Here is a 16,229-nt window from a genome sequence, read left to right on the forward strand (position 1 = left end):
TCACATACACATGTCCAAATATGGCATTGCGTTGACAGCCTGGATTTCTTATCCGGTGATGTCGCTGGAACCGGGACCGCGTTATACCTCCAGAATGACGTGGACTATCTATCAGATAGAGGAGAGCTGGGAGGTATGTGGCTATATTGCTCAGTTGTTACCACAGCGCTAACGAAGGCCAGGAGTGGAAAGGCAGATTCTGATTCCAAAACAAACCACAGGGAAGCCAGGGCATTGCCATATGCCATATGTGGGTGAATATTTTTCTAGGTACACTGGTGATACCAAATCAAAATTGCAGGTCACACAGCAACATATTTGGGGGCATAAGGACCGAAATGGTGGTACATTAGAGCCCAGTTTATCACTTGTTGAATAGCTCTCAGCCCAAGGTCTTTATTCTGATAGGATGGGGAACAATGGTATTTTATCAAGGTCAGACACAGTTTCAGAATCAACATACTTTATTTATTTACAGAATGTAAACAAACATGAAATACAACAGAGTTCCTTTAGTCTCTTCTCTATTCAGGGACAGGGATGAATGATTCCATTACAGTATGCTATAGGAGAATATTTTGTGAAAATCAAATGGGATTTCCTGCAGATGAGTGAATAAATTGTAGTAGAGTGCTCAAACCTGACACACAAAGACGTGTTCAGTTCACCGTAGCCGATAATTTTCAACCAGATACATTTATGTTTTTGTATCATTACATTTACGTCATTTAGCAGACGCTCTTATCCAGAGCGACTTACAGTTAGTGAGTGCATACATTTTTCATACTGCCTCCCCGTCATGTGGGAGACACATTGAAAATGCAAGAGCTTTCAAAAACTAGTGGTGTATTCTGTTCCCTCTCAGGGCCTGTGTTTGCCATACATTTGGTTTATTTCTCAGTGACAACAATACAATATGAAAGAGTATGAACACAGAAATATGAATACAGGACAAATGGTGGTTGCATTATGATGAACATTAGTCCCAAGAAAAAAACATTCTGAAAAGGAAAAGCTTCATATAACTTCTCTCTGTACCATATCTTCATTCAACAGGCAGTCCATTGAACATTATCTCCTCAATAAAACTGTAGGCAACATTACAGTATAAATAATTAATAAATTAACATACAAAATGGGGGGTGAAAATCATTTGTCATCAACAGTGATCTGAAGACATGTTCCATTCTGGTCCGTTCACATTAAGTTTGGTCATTTAGGTGATCATTGACCAAACTGTCCAATTCTCTTTCACACAGTACCAAAACTTATTATGCACTCCCAATACATTTGTTATTAATATTACATATAACAATAGATACACTTTCTGTACATCTGCCTCACACACCTAACCTTCAAATTTGGCCATGAAAAGCTGCTTCTCTATGAGCTTGCAAAATGTGTGTAATGTAACGTGAGGGTGATTAAGAGAACAGGTGGCGCCCTCTAGTGGTTACTTGTCCCATAGTACTTTGGACATAAAGTACATCTGGACTTGAGATATAAAATAAAATAAAGTATTAGATACCTCCAGAGCAGCAGATGAAAATACTAATTCTAGTGAAACCTGTCCATGTACAGTAGCTAAGAAGGAGTCAGTATTTTATGTTACAGGTTCAAGTGTGATAACTCAATGTCAGGGCAGGGGCTCAGTGTTAGGACAGACTGACAGTGACATTGTCCTTGCTTTTCTCCATGTTAGAGTCTTTGTCTGTGGGGGCAGATGCTGTCGTTACTTTGGGAGAAGTTTGACCACTGTTGGACTGTCCTGAGGCTTTGATTGGGCCGTCTGCCGTGGACCCTGACTCAGGCTCCTGCTGTGAGGCTGTCGCTACAGAAGGAGAACAGAAATATGTAACTATACAATTGTAAGACAATTGATACCTGTAGTCAGATGGAATCAATGTTCTTTAACTAGTATAAATTCAGCTTTGAATATGGCTGGTGTTTGTTACCTGATTGTGTGCAGGACTTCATGTGTTCTGGCCAGTGGGCTTGCTGGCAGGGGTAGTCACAGTAGCTGGTGTTCCAGCAGCAGTAGAAGATGGCCTCCTTCCTGCAGTTGGCACACCACTGTTTCTTTTTGGTCTCATCCACTGCCTGCTGTTTCTCCACTTCCGTCTGCTTCTTCACCTCTGCCATCAGACGCTCCCTCTCCTGCTCCAGACTCTGCCTCATCTCTGCCATGGTTAACTCTGCACATGTACACACATCAGACAATAACATAACCTTTTCTATAGAATAATGTGATTCATTTTCCTTAGTCAATGACATCCATTGTTATAGACGGGTTGGCTGACAACCTCGCGAAAATGATGTGCGTGCATCTATGGAAGGCATGTGTTATGATTCTGAATGGTCAGATAGCTAGCAACAAGAAGCTGCCATGTGGGGAATCGCAGGTGGCTCGTTTCAGCTCATTGTATCTTGTTATTGATACCATGTCTTGTTTCTCAAATACATCGTTACTGTTGGCTGATTTCATGTCAACGCTAATATGGCAAAACATTTGCGAGCCAGCTAACCAACAACTGTAACGATGTATTTGAGAAACAACAAGTGCTTATTGTGCAAATGCATTTATGATTTCAATAAACATTGAAGATGAAATACATTTACATTACATTTTAGTCATTTAGCAGACGCTCTTATCCAGAGCGACTTACAGTTAGTGAATACATATATTATTTTTTATACTGGCCCCCCGTGGGAATCGAACCCACAACCCTGGTGTTGCAAACGCCATGCTCTATCAACTGAGCTACATCCCGGCCGGCCATTCCCTCCCCTACCCTGGACGACGCTGGGCCAATTGTGCGCCGCCCATCAGTCTCCCGGTCGCGGCCGGCTACGACAGAGCCTGGATTCGAACCAGGATCTCTAGTGGCACAGTTAGCACTGCAAAGCAGTGCCTTAGACCACTGCGCCACTCAGGAGTACTGTTCATAAATATAGTTTACATGTCAAAAATCACGTCAATGCTAATATGGCTACAATTCACTAGCTAGCTAACCAACAACTGTAACAATGTATTTGAGAGACAAGTCCTTATTGTGCAATTGTATTTATGATTTCAATAAACATTGGAGACGAATATTGTTTATATGTTGTCAACAATCTAAGCCAACCCCATCTGTTTTGCCCCATAGTTGCGCACGCGTCGGTTTTGTTGCTAAACAACCAACCCGTCTATACTGACAGACAGTCCTTTGACCCAGATTTGACTTGGTCATCTACAGTGGAAGCTTGAGTAATGCAAAGGTCCTTACCTAGATTGTGCTTCATTTCTGAAAGCTCCTGTTGATGAAGCCACTGCAGTTTTTCTATTTCAATTCTCAATCGTCTAATCTGTGTGGGAGAGACAAGGGCATACATTCAGACACCCCAGAGTCATACAGCTAGCTATTATATGCAGGGTGTTATTCGGTGCCTCTGAGAGCGACCACCAGATAGATACATACATACCTCGGCTATTGTGTTCCCTGAAGTGGTTTTGGAAAGGTCGGTGTACAGCTCAGTCATCGTCCCTTTGATTGCATCCACTATCTGAGGAAAAAGGAGACTAGTCATAACTTCATTAAATAATAAAGATGGCAAATTAAAAATATTTGATTGGTTGAGAATCTTTATCTACACATACAGTACATATACAAAATCTCCATAGACAAACACTGGCAGTAGATTGGCCTTACTGAAGAGCTCAGTGACTTTCAACATGGCACCGTTTCAACAAGTCAGTTCGTCAAATTTTTGCCCTGCTAGAGCTGCCCCGGTCCAACTGTAAGCACTGTTATTGTGAAGTTGAAAAGTCTAGGAGCAACATCGGTTCAGCCGCGAAGTGGTAGGCCACACAAGCTCACAGAACGGGACCGCCGAGTGCTGAAGCGTGTAGCGCATAAAAATCGTCTGTCCTCGGTTGCAACTCTCACCAAGTTCCAAACTGCCTCTAGAAGCAACGTCAGCACAAGAACTGTTCGTCGGGAGCATCATGAAATTAGTTTCCATGGCTGATTTGCTGCACACAAGCCTAATATCACCATGCGCAATGCAAAGCGTCGGCTGCAGAGGTGTTAAGCTCACCGCCATTGGACTCATTGGAGCAGTGGAAACGCGTTCTCTGGAGTGATGAATCACGCTTCACTTTCTGGCAGTCCGACGGACGAATCTGGGTTTGGCGGATGCCAGGAGAACGCTACCTGCCCCAATGCATCGTGCCAACTGTAAAGTTTGGTGGAGGAGGAATAATGGTCTGGGGCTGTTTTATATGGTTCGGGCTAGGCCTCTTAGTTCCAGTGAAGGGAAATCTTAACACTACAGCTTACAATGACATTCTAGACGATTCTGTGCTTCCAACTTTGTGGCAACAGTTTGGGGAAGGCCCTTTCCTGTTTCAGCATGACAATGCCCCCGTGCACAAAGCGAGGTCCATACAGAAATGGTTTGTTGAGATCGGTGTGGAAGAACTTGACTGGCCTGCACAGAGCCCTGACCTCAACCCCATCGAACACCTTTGGGATGAATTGGAATGCCGACTGCGAGCTAGGCCTAATCGCCCAACATCAGTGCCCAACCTCACTAATGCTCTTGTGGCTGAATGGAAGCAAGTCCCAGGAGCAATGTTTCTAACATCTAGTGGAAAACCTTCCCAGAAGAGTGGAGACTGTTATAGCAGCAAAAGGGGGACCAACTCCATATTAATGCCCGTGATTTTGGAATGAGATCTTTGACGAGCAGGTGTCCACATACTTTTGGTCATGTAGTGCATGTAAAATTGTCCCCCAAAAGAGTGTATGCTTCATTAAGCCCTGCTCCAAGCCCCAAACCATCATAATATACTGATAGTGTAGTGTACATCCTTCAGTATACAAGCCTTGTATACTCACTTTATTAGTGTACTTGGCGATGTCAGCTGCTACGTCTGCTGATGCGGTGGGGATCTGGAAGTCCCCTGCCATGGAGGTAGAGGGGCCACTGCCTACTCCGGGGGCTGCCATCATGGCCACAGAGGCTGGGGTACTGGTCACCAGGGTAAGAGCCGACGTGGACGTACTGAGTGGGGGGTCTTTCTGCTGGACAGCTAGAGTAAACAACAACAATCAAAACTAATCAGTGACATCACAGTCATGGTTTTAGGCCTACGGTTGCACTCAAATAGTTTTTTAGCTGTCTCCACTTTCTCTGTAGTGTGCTAATTTAATTATCAATTAATACTGTGGTGTACCTTTGACAGATTGCCTGGTCTGGTACCGCGTGCTTTGGGAAGGTTGCTGTGGCGATAATGATGATGAAGATGTTGCAGATGCCGGCGTTTGGGGCAATGTTTGTGTCTTTGGCTGGCCAGGTGATGCTGCCTGCAGCTGAGGCGTATCTGGCTGCGGATTCTGCTGCTGCCGCTGCACCTTCTGCATGTGCCACTTCTGGGAGGACGTCTGGAACTTGTTGGTGGGGTTCCACACCACCGCCCGCTGCACCACCGGGACAGTCTCCCTGGGCAGCAGAGGGCGCTGTTTCTTCACTGCTGTGGTGGCGGAGGAGGCTGTGATGGGGGCTGTTGATGATGTGGCACTGGGCAGGGTGGTGGGGCCAATGGTGGTGGGAGCAGTAGTAGTGAAGGGCACCATATTTGGAGGGATGGCTAGTGGAGACTGTGATGAATCTTTCATACTGGGGGTTAAGGAAGGGGTTGTGTTGTTTTGAGATGGAGTAAGGGTACTTGACGGTGTGGGGGCTTTCCCTACAATGGAAAGAAACAATTAATTAGTAACAGCAACTATTCTTTTTTCAAATAGTGGTAGAGAATAGGAGGACTCTCACCCTCTGTCTTATTGGTTGGTGGATCTTTGGTGGAGTGTGCTTCTTTCCTAGTCCTCTTCCGGTCTCTGCCCCCCTGGTCCTCCCCCAGGTCAATCACCAGCTCCCTCTCAGAGTCTGAGTCGTCCACCAGAGAGGGCTGCCTGGCCTCCTGCTTCACCTGGGGTTTCTCTCTGGGGGCCGGGGACAATGGGGCTGCTTTGGCTTTCTCTGGGGGCTCTTTGTCTGAATCTACACCCTGCTTCTCTTTCGACGAGGATTCAGAGAGGGTAGATTGTACCCCTGCATCTCCCATGGTTGCCGTGGCAGTCGCTGGCCCTGGACCCTCCGTTTTGCCCTCCTTGTTTTGGCTGGGGGGCAGGGGGTCTTTGGACCCCCTCTTGGAAGGGTCCTTCTCGCCCTTGTCATTGGGCTCAGTGTGCTGGCCCACTTTAGGTTTCTGTTCCTCGTCGCTGGCGTACTCACTGTCACTCGAATCTGATTTATCAGAGTCCTCGGAGTTGCTGTGTTCCACTCCCTTATACACGTCCTCAGAGATCTCATCTATACCTGTACGCAGCAGTGGGGAAATTGTGGTAAATGTATAAGATCAAAGGTTTCAGCAGTGGTTTGCATGGTTGTTTTCATACAAATGAAAAAAAAAGTAGTCGAATGGTCCTGGTATCTTGATAAATGGTTATTTTCTAGCGGTGCGGTTAAGTCACTCACCCAGCTGGGCCTTGCAGCTCTTGATGGTTTTGTCCAGGTTGAGCTGGAAGCGGCTCCTGATCTGTCTTTTGGGCAAGGTGAGGACTGGTGGCGCCCCCTGCTGTTGCTGCTGTTGTACAGTCTCACTCAACTCCTTTAGGTCCATCTCGGCTTTGCTTCGGTCTGACAGGCCAGCACAAGAAACCACAAACAATGTTATGAGCTGGTTGAAATCAGCTACAATCACTACACCATCAAGTAGGCCTGCTTACTTGGTTTCAAGGGTTTATGGATATTGGTTTGCTGTCATGAAGCCTTACCCAGGTCAGGTGTGCTAAATAGATGAACTTTGATGATGATTGAGGTTTGGTAACAGGTGTGTGGCAGCTCACCCAGGTTGAGATTGAGGATGCTCCCTGTGGGTGTTGCTTTCTCCTGCTTGGGAACGAGAGTCAGGGCAGGGCCCTGGGAGTGGAACGGTTTAGGGCTGTCCTTGGCACCAGAGGCAGGATCAGGTCGAGTGGAAGCAGGTGATTCTGTGGAGAGAGTTCAGATATACAGTTTCTATCAACGTCATGCTCTTCTTTGGATCTTCATTTAAGAGGTAGGTTTTATTAAAATAACTTATGGCAATTGTGCATTGAAGAAGAAATCAACATGCCCTGTGTTTACGGTGCTTGATTTCAAACGAAAACCAGAGTCTAGGTTGCTGTTACAGTATATTCCATAGTCCCTGGACTCTCCAGACTGTCAGATAGGCAGTTTGCAGTACCTACCTGTGCAGTCCATGGACTCCTCCCCAGCACTGTAGTGGCTAGCTGGGGCTCTAGCCTGGCCCTTGTCTGGTGTGTCCTGCTCTCCATCAGAACCTGTGTGACCAGACGAGTTAGTGCTCATGGGCGAGCGGGGCATATCTGTCAGGGAGATCCTCGGGCCTGTACTCCCTCCAACCCCGCCCATGCCTCCGCCCCCTCCTGACAGCATGCTCCTGGCTAAGGGCATCTTGGGAGATGCAGTCATGTCGAAGTTGAACTTTATCTTTTCCTGCTTCTCCGGCCGGACCGAGCCGGACGAGGGGTTGGCGGGGTCCAGCAGCATCTGGTACTGGTTGTCAGGGGTATATGGCGTCCTGAAGGGGGCGTACGTGAACACTCCAAACTTCCTCCTCATGTTCTCCACGTAGACCTCCATCTCCTGCATGGCGCTGTTGAATATGCTCTTAGTCTTCTTCACAGAGAAGGGAATCTCCCTGGACATGAGGTAGCAGTTGTTTAAGGGGACCCACGCCCTGGAAGGTGAAGAAACATAATACAACTCAACAGCTGGATAGAGACAGAGGATAGAGACAGAGGATAGAGACAGAGGATAGAGACAGTCGATAGAGACAGAGGATAGAGACGGAGGATAGAGACGGAGGATAGAGACAGAGGATAGAGACAGAGGATAGAGACAGAGGATAGAGACAGAGGATAGAGACGGAGGATAGAGACGGAGGATAGAGACGGAGGATAGAGACGGAGGATAGAGACAGAGGATAGAGACAGAGGATAGAGACAGAGGATAGAGACAGAAGATAGAGACAGAGGATAGAGACAGAAGATAGAGACGGAGGATAGAGACAGAAGATAGAGACGGGGGATAGAGACAGAGGATAGAGACAGAGGATAGAGACAGAGGATAGAGACAGAAGATAGAGACGGAGGATAGAGACAGAAGATAGAGACGGAGGATAGAGACGGAGGATAGAGACGGAGGATAGAGACGGAGGATAGAGACGGAGGATAGAGACAGAGGATAGAGACAGAGGATAGAGACAGAGGATAGAGACAGAGGATAGAGACAGAGGATAGAGACAGAGGATAGAGACAGAGGATAGAGACAGAGGATAGAGAAATGCAAATGTACTGATGAGTATAAGTGACATAGCTAGATACCAAAGGGGAATTACCTGTCGTGTTGCCCGAAGAAGCGAGCATCCACCTGCCCGTCTTTGTCCCGCAATGCTTTGGCAGGCCAGAATGGAAACCCCTTCAGCTTGGCCCACACCAGAGGGTGAGGATCACTCTGAGAAAAGTAAACAGGAAGGCTAGTTATAATACTGAGACCATTATATAGACAGCATTCAATATACACAAGGCACTACCATTGAAATGTATGACTCGTTTAGCACAAGCTTTGATACAAGTAAATAAGAGAGTTTAAGTAACTGAACTCACACATGGCTCACAGAACCAGTTGTCTCTCTTTTGGCAAGCTGACAGATAGCATTCCGGACAGACCTCAATCTCATTCATCTGAAAGAGGATAATCATTGTAGGTGTAACAAGAGTTTCTTCTGAAGGCCTAAAATAATCATTGACCGCCTTCCCATACTCACCTCATGTTCACAGATTTTCACTATGACTTTAGCTGTGGCAGTGAGCTTATGATTGCCTGGAATAAGAAGGTCACCATTATAAATAATTACAAACCAGTTATTGAAACCAGTGAAAATCCATTGCAATCTAAACACGTACACTGACCTCCATTATAAATTATGCAGTTGTGTAAAATCCATTTCACATCTGCCAAGAAAGCTTCGGTACAGCCATACATTTTCTTTTTTGTATTCTGGAAAAATAAAATAGAAAAGGTCAGTGATCAACAACTGGTGAGGTTTGGGATTGTAGTTCTAACCCCAAAGAAATAAGCACAGAACATGAACCTTCTCTAATGTACAGAGGTCCATGGCATGAAAAATATACTCTGTGTAGTCCGGATGCTGTTCAAGAGATACTGGTTTCTGGAAGGGTTCCGTCTGGAGAAGATACAAAAGAGACGTGCACAGTGAATTAACCTTCATATTCCAAATACAGGCCTCATTTAGGCCAAATCCTAACTTGAGACACATGCACAGCTACAACTTTCATGTAAATATATAAAATTGGCATCAATTCAAAATTTAGGTCAATATTTAAATTGCTTGCCTTGCATGCATCTCAATTTAGGATTCAACTGCATGACCTCCACAACACACACACTCTGCCACCCACATTCTACCACCCCAGGACAGACAACAGCAACTAAAAACAGACACACAAAACAAAAAGAACACTCCAAACAGGAGGGAAAAAAACTAAGGGAAAATATGATGGGGTCTTTTTTTAGTGTGTTTGATTGATTACCCAATTAAAAGCCTTTCTCTGCGTGGCGGCTGCATGGGGGGAGTGAGATGACGAGCGTGGTTGGTCCTGAAAAAGAGTAAGAGGGGCAGCTGTATCCTTACCACACCACCGCTTTACAAACTGCACCCTTGGTTCAATGGTCCCTTCCCTCTTTATGCCATTGTAGAGGAGAAGACTGGCTAAAACAGGCTTGGGGTGGTTTAGTGTTGTTAGAGAGCTTCCTTACTTATGACATAGGTAACCACTTTGTAACCAGAACACCAAAAGATACTTGAGACTCTGAGTATAGTAAATCATTTGGTAGGGTGCAGTTCACCGTGTATTAGGGCAGGGGCAATGTACATCATCACTGATGGAAAATGAAACCATGAGAAAGCATTAAGCAGTCTTAGAATCAGACCATATCAACAAGCACAAGACCATTCCATTGTGTTTGTGTGAGAGTTCTGTTCACTCACATTGGAATTACTAATACTTATATCTCTATTCTTCAACAGTTCAATAGCTACTGTCAAAACAATTAGTCAATGACAACAGTTAGAAAAGGTAGAAATAAGTATAGTGCTTCCATGACAATGTGGGGAGGGTGAAAGCAGAAGCACAAGCCATTGCAATATGCACTCTATATAGAGTTGATTTCCCCCAGACCTGACATTTGTTTATAGTGTTACTAGGACTGATCAGTCAGGTAGAGGAGGGAGGTCAGTGCACTTACACCTGGCTGTTTCATCTTCTGGAGTGCAAACTTTAGCAAGTAAGACAACTGGTCTAGCGTTAGCATCGTCATTGCTTTACTCTGAGTCTCTATGCACTCAGCAACTGTTATTTTCTGAAAGAAAAGAGGTAGAGAGCAAGATGTTAGCTTCAAAAGGTATATTGCCATCTGAAAAGGATATACCCAGTATCAAGTCTAATTTTACTACCTTGACAACATCGTATACCAACATGATCAGACTTCCATAAAACAGGGATGTCTATCATCATAGTCAGGCCTCAACCCCCAGCCTAAAACCTCCCATGCATTTAAAAGTTGTATTCCTAGTAGACAACTGGTTTCCAGTCCCACCCACAAGCGAGTACCTCACACTCAGGGCAGAACCAGTCACCCTCGGGCTCTGCGGGCAGTTTGAGGCACTTGGCGTGGTACACCCTCGGGCAGAGCTCACAGCAGAGCACCTGGCCCTCGCGGTGGCACAGCCAGCAGTAAAAGTCATTCCTGCCGTCCTGCGGTACAACATCAACAGGGTCTGTGGTGAGTGCTGGCTGCTTCACATAGTAAAAGGGACCATGTCTTAGTTCTGACTGAAATGCAGGCAAGAAAAGGAGAAAGTTGGAGGGGTTCAAAATGTAATTTAGGCGTGAGATTACATGAGCAGCAGGACATGCAAAAAATCTACAAGAAGTTACATAGTAACGGTCCAAAACACAGACTGCTTAGAACCCTGTGTTGCAACATAAGGCATAAAAAAATTGATTAATTGATCATTTCTGTTATCAAACTTGAAGAAAATCACTGTAGATTATATTACTAATCCCTTTTCAAAGGTCAAGACAGTAAAAAGGATCAGTTTGAGAAAATAGCCTTTAGAATCACTTAATGATTGAATCTGAAAAACTGTGTTTTGGTGCACACCCATTACTGTTTTGCATTGAGACAAGCTTTGATCCATGGCTTATAAGCCCATGTTGGTATTATAATTGACCATTTATAAAGCTGATAAAAGTACTAAACATTAATAGTCTCAGTGTGAGTAAGCAATGACCTAAGCATCATCAATTACTTGATTTCAGTAGGCAAAATTAAGCATGCAAACACACATTAATGAAACAATAATCATTTAGATAACAATCGTATTACATAGTATTAGGACATATAAACGTACTGTAACACTATAAGAAAATATAAACCCTTGGTCTCACAAACATCAAATAGTCCCATGGCATACCAAAAGACTCAATTGGAACCCAAAGTTATAGTTTTTTTAGTAGGATATATTGCAGTGTAACAGAAACCCAGCAGCCTCTGAAAGCCCAACTGTGTGAGCACTGAGGAGCAGGGAGAAGAGTGGAGGGGGAGGGTGCACCTGGTCTTTACTGCTACTGACTGCTCCTGGTTTCTTCTTCTTTTTGACCGGGCTGGAGGAGGTCTCAGCAGGTGAGTGACCGTTGGATGAGTGAGGGGGGCTAGGCACTTTTCGTTTCTGGGCTGCCCTCTCCACTGACCCAGGGTCTGAAACTGCAGGGAGGGGGTCAAAGGTCAGACAAGCCAACATGACAGATGCAATATTTCCAAGAAGAAGGTGCATGTACTGGCCATAGTTCAGTAGATGTTCATTGTTTTTCATACAGTACAGCAGATAAAACCAGTTGCCATAGCAATAAGACATGACAGCGATATGAACAGAAGCGGCACATTAGCCTCCGTCTTGTACCTTGTGTCGTTCAGCTCTGTACCAGACACACACATGCATGCACACATACAGTACACTCAACATGGGAGCAATACAATAAACCCTTTCACCACCACCACATACTCCCCGCAGGCATAGGCAATCATAGGTAATAGTATAGCTCAGCTTTCAGTGTTTTTTTCTCACCTTTAGATCGTGTAGAGATCTCCATCCCCTCTACTGCATCCGACTCAGTCTTCACCTCCTCCTCAGCCACACTGATGCAGGAAAAAGAGGCACTATTAACGCCCTGTTATGACAACACCTACAGAAAAAGACTCCCAAGATAGATAATTTCATCCAATGCGTTCTACAGTTTGACTCTCACTATGTTTCCACCAGACATGGCTTCATCCACAGTATGTTCAGTATGCACTTGGTAACAATCATAAATCACACTGTATAAGAGCATCTGCTAAAGTCTTATTTGTGTGGATCTAGTATCATTTTCAAAGGAAAGACACAATCTCGTCTGGCTGTTAAGGTCTGCTTTAACACGGACTCACTTGGCAGTGAGACTCACTCTCTCAGTCTCACTACAATGGGGTTATTCTTAGAGCGAGAGTCCATTCGGCCCAGAGGCAAACTCTGTTTAAACAAATCCTGACTGGACACAGACACGCTGTTCGCTTGGGTGCCGGCTATGGCCAGTAAGAGTCCCTCTCTTATTGGAAGAAGGAACATTTTTGGTAAAGCAATTTCAAAACAGGAAATGCCACGTATACGTTTACCCATTTATTAGAAAAAGATTACAACATGTAATACGTTAGTCTTGGCGTTCTTCTCCAAGTCATTAAGGTTTCGAGGCTGACGTTTGGCAACTCAAACCTTCAGCTCCCTCCACAGATTTTCTATGAGATTAAGGTCTGGAGACAGGCTAGGCCACTCCAGGACCTTAATGTGCTTCTTCTTGATCCACTCCTTTGTTGCCTTGGCCGTGTGTTTTGGGTCATTGTCATGCTGGAATACCCATCCACAATGCCCTGGCTGAGGGAAGGAGGTTCTCACCCAAGATTTGACGGTACATGGCCCCGTCCATCGTCCCTTTGATGCGGTGAAGTTGTCCTGTCCCCTTAGCAGAAAAACACCCCCAAAGCATAATGTTTCCACCTCCATGTTTGATGGTGGGGATGGTGTTCTTGGGGTCATAGGCAGCATTCCTCCTCCTGCAAACACAGCAAGTTGAGTTGATGCCAAAGAGCTCGATTTTGGTCTCATCTGACCACAACACTTTCACCCAGTTCTCCTCTGAATCATTCAGATGTTCATTGGCAAACTTTAGACGGGTCTGTATATGTGCTTTCTTGAGCAGGGGGACCTTGCGGGCGCTGCAGGATTTCAGTCCTTCACGGCATAGTGTGTTACCAATTGTTTTCTTGGTGACTATGGTCCCAGCTGCCTTGAGATCATTGACAAGATCCTCCCGCGTAGTTCTGGGCTGATTCCTCACCGTTCTCATGATCATCAACTCCACGAGGTGAGATCTTGCATGGAGCCCCAGGCCGAGGGAGATTGACAGTTCTTTTGGGTTTCTTCCATTTGCGAATAATCGCACCAACTGTTGTCACCTTCTCACCAATATGCTTGGCGATGGTCTTGTAGCCCATTCCAGCCTTGTGTAGGTCTACAATCTTGTCCCTGACATCCTTGGAGAGCTCTTTGGTCTTGGCCATGGTGGAGAGTTTGGATTCGGATTGATTGATTGCTTCTGTGGACAGGTGTCTTTTATACAGGTAACAAACTGAGATTAGGAGCACTCCCTTTAAGAGTGTGCTCCTAATCTCAGCTCGTTACCTGTATAAAAGACACCTGGGAGCCAGAAATCTTTCTGATTGAGAGGGGGTCAAATACTTATTTCCCTCATTAAAATGCAAATCAATTTATAACATTTTTGACATGTGTTTTTCTGGATGTTTTTGTTGTTATTCTGTCTCTCACTGTTCAAATAAACCTACCATTAAAATTATAGACTGATCATTTCTTTGTCAGTGGGCAAACATACAAAATCAGCAGGGGATCAAATACTTTTTTCCCTCACTGCAAATAGACCACCATATTAAGGTAGGAAGTGTTTGTAGAATATTATTGATGCGACGTCAGTTGATGCATCAGCTAATGCATCGCAGAAGCCAATACTCGGGTTCCCTGTATGAATTAGCACTGCCCTTAATATCTAGTAAAGCAGCGTTCCAATGTTAAGAGTTCCAGTCTCAAACTGACAGAATGTGATTGGCCTAGGTCAAAGGTTTAGTTTAGTTTATTAGGATCCCCATTAGCTACTGCACATGCAGCAGCTACTGTTCCTGGGGTCCACATAAAACCTACAAATACATGACAAAGTGAGAACAGTTATAGACAAGAACAACATAAGATATTACACTAAATAAAAAATGATATATAATGAAATATAGGAAAGACACCAAGAGACAACAACAATACTATTTACATGCATATTCATAAATACAGTACAGTTAAATGAGATTTTCTTTAGAAAGAGTAGAGGCACTTTGATGCAATATGTTTTTTAAAGCTAAACTTACTTTTTACCTGAGTAACCTCTGGTGGCTGAGCATTTCACAATGAAGAAACCCATAGTGACGTGTCTGGTGTGGTATGTATGTCTGTTTGAAGTGTATGCAAATAGATATACAAGTGGTTAGGCATTTTCAACACACAAATGTTTTTTTTAAAGACGAAGAGAAGTAATACATTTGTCCTCAACCATGAAAGACTATCATGTACTGTATGTTGTTGATTTTAGTTATGTGTGTGCAGTTAAGGGCAAGGCGTGCTGCTTTGTTTTGAGCCAACTGCAGCTTTGCTAGGTCATTCTTTGCTGTACCTGACCATATTACCGGACAGTAATCAAGATGGGACAAGATCAAAGCCTGAACAACTAGTACAGTTGATCTGTGTGTCAAAAAACGCAGAACCTTTTTATAACAGACATACAGTGCATTCGGAAAGTATTCAGACCCCTTTACTTTTTCAACATTTTGTTACGTTACAGCCTTATTCTAAAATGGATTCAATTGTTTTTTTCGTGATCAACCTACACACAATACCCCATAATGACAAAGCAAAAACAGGTTTTTTGAGATCTTTGCTAATTTATTGGAGAGAAAAAAAGAAACATTACATAAGTCTTCAGACCCTTTACACAGTACTTTGTTGAAGCACATTTGACAGCAATTACAGCCTTGCGTCTTCTTGGGTATGACGCTACAAGCTTGGCACACCTGTATTTGGGGAGTTTCTCCCATTCTTCTCTGCAGATCCTCTCAAGCTCTGTCAGGTTGGATGGGGAGTGTCACTGCACAGCTATTTTCAGGTCTCTCCAGAGATGTTCGAGCGGGTTGAAGTCCGGGCTCTGGCTGGGCCACTCAAGGACATTCAGACACTTGTCCGGAAGCCACTCCTGCATTGTCTTGGCTGTGTGCTTAGGGTCATTGTCGTGTCAGTCTGAGGTCCTGAGTGCTCTGGAGAAGGTTTTCGTCAAGGATCTCTCTGTACTTTGCTCTGTTCATCTTTCCCTCGATCCTGACTAGTCTCCCAGTCCCTGCCGCTGAAAAACATCCCCACAGCATGATGCTGTCACCACCATTCTTCACCGTAGGGATGGTGCCAGGTTTCCTCCAGACGTGACGCTTGGCATTCAGGCCAAAGAGTTCAATCTTGGTTTCATCAGACCAGATAATCTTGTTTCTCATGGTCTGAGAGTCCTTTAGGTGCCTTTTGGCAAACTCAAAGCGGGCAGTCATGTGCCTTTTACTGAGGAGTGGCTTCCGTCTGGCCACTCTACCATAAAGGCCTGATTGGTGGAGTGCTGCAGAGACGGTGTCCTTCTGAAAGGTTCTCCCATCTCCACAGAGGAACTCTGGAGCTCCTTCAGAGTGACCATCGGGTTCTTGGTCACCTCCCTGACCAAGACCCTTCTCCCCTGATTGCTCAGTTTGGCCGGGCGGCCAGCTCTAGGAAGAGTCTTGGTGGTTCCAAACTTATTCCATTTAAGAATGATGGAGGCCACTGTGTTCTTGGGGACCTTCAATGCTGCAGAAATGTTTCGGTACCCTTCCCCAGATCTGTGCCTCGACACAATCCATGCCACCAGAGGTCT

General features: G+C 44.9%; 1 protein-coding gene across 6 annotated transcripts in view; it reads right to left on the minus strand.

The window, feature by feature from the left end:
- Positions 1-446: 446 nt before the first annotated feature.
- LOC121578236 (protein kinase C-binding protein 1-like) overlaps positions 447-16,229 on the minus strand; it is a 28,695-nt gene continuing 12,912 nt past the window's right edge. For 2 of the 6 annotated variants that reach the window (XM_045223862.1, XM_045223863.1), the window contains exons 3-22: positions 12,260-12,330; positions 11,747-11,898; positions 10,743-10,964; positions 10,378-10,491; positions 9,663-9,728; positions 9,203-9,295; positions 9,021-9,108; positions 8,876-8,931; positions 8,715-8,792; positions 8,447-8,562; positions 7,275-7,786; positions 6,891-7,034; positions 6,520-6,681; positions 5,815-6,360; positions 5,222-5,734; positions 4,884-5,077; positions 3,466-3,546; positions 3,270-3,348; positions 1,956-2,195; positions 447-1,831 (exon numbers count right to left, since the gene is read on the minus strand). In XM_045223862.1, coding sequence (XP_045079797.1) covers positions 1,656-1,831; positions 1,956-2,195; positions 3,270-3,348; positions 3,466-3,546; positions 4,884-5,077; positions 5,222-5,734; positions 5,815-6,360; positions 6,520-6,681; positions 6,891-7,034; positions 7,275-7,786; positions 8,447-8,562; positions 8,715-8,792; positions 8,876-8,931; positions 9,021-9,108; positions 9,203-9,295; positions 9,663-9,728; positions 10,378-10,491; positions 10,743-10,964; positions 11,747-11,898; positions 12,260-12,330 — 3,703 coding nt within the window. In that variant the 3' untranslated portion in view covers positions 447-1,655. Of the gene's footprint in view, positions 1,832-1,955; positions 2,196-3,269; positions 3,349-3,465; positions 3,547-4,883; positions 5,078-5,221; positions 5,735-5,814; positions 6,361-6,519; positions 6,682-6,890; positions 7,035-7,274; positions 7,787-8,446; positions 8,563-8,714; positions 8,793-8,875; positions 8,932-9,020; positions 9,109-9,202; positions 9,296-9,662; positions 10,328-10,377; positions 10,492-10,742; positions 10,965-11,746; positions 11,899-12,259; positions 12,331-16,229 lie in introns of those variants that run through there. The other 4 variants (XM_045223865.1, XM_045223866.1, XM_045223864.1 and 1 more) reach the window with 4 other exon arrangements.

Source organism: Coregonus clupeaformis, chromosome 12, assembly GCF_020615455.1.
Source record: "Coregonus clupeaformis isolate EN_2021a chromosome 12, ASM2061545v1, whole genome shotgun sequence".
NCBI classification, from domain to species: domain Eukaryota; kingdom Metazoa; phylum Chordata; class Actinopteri; order Salmoniformes; family Salmonidae; genus Coregonus; species Coregonus clupeaformis.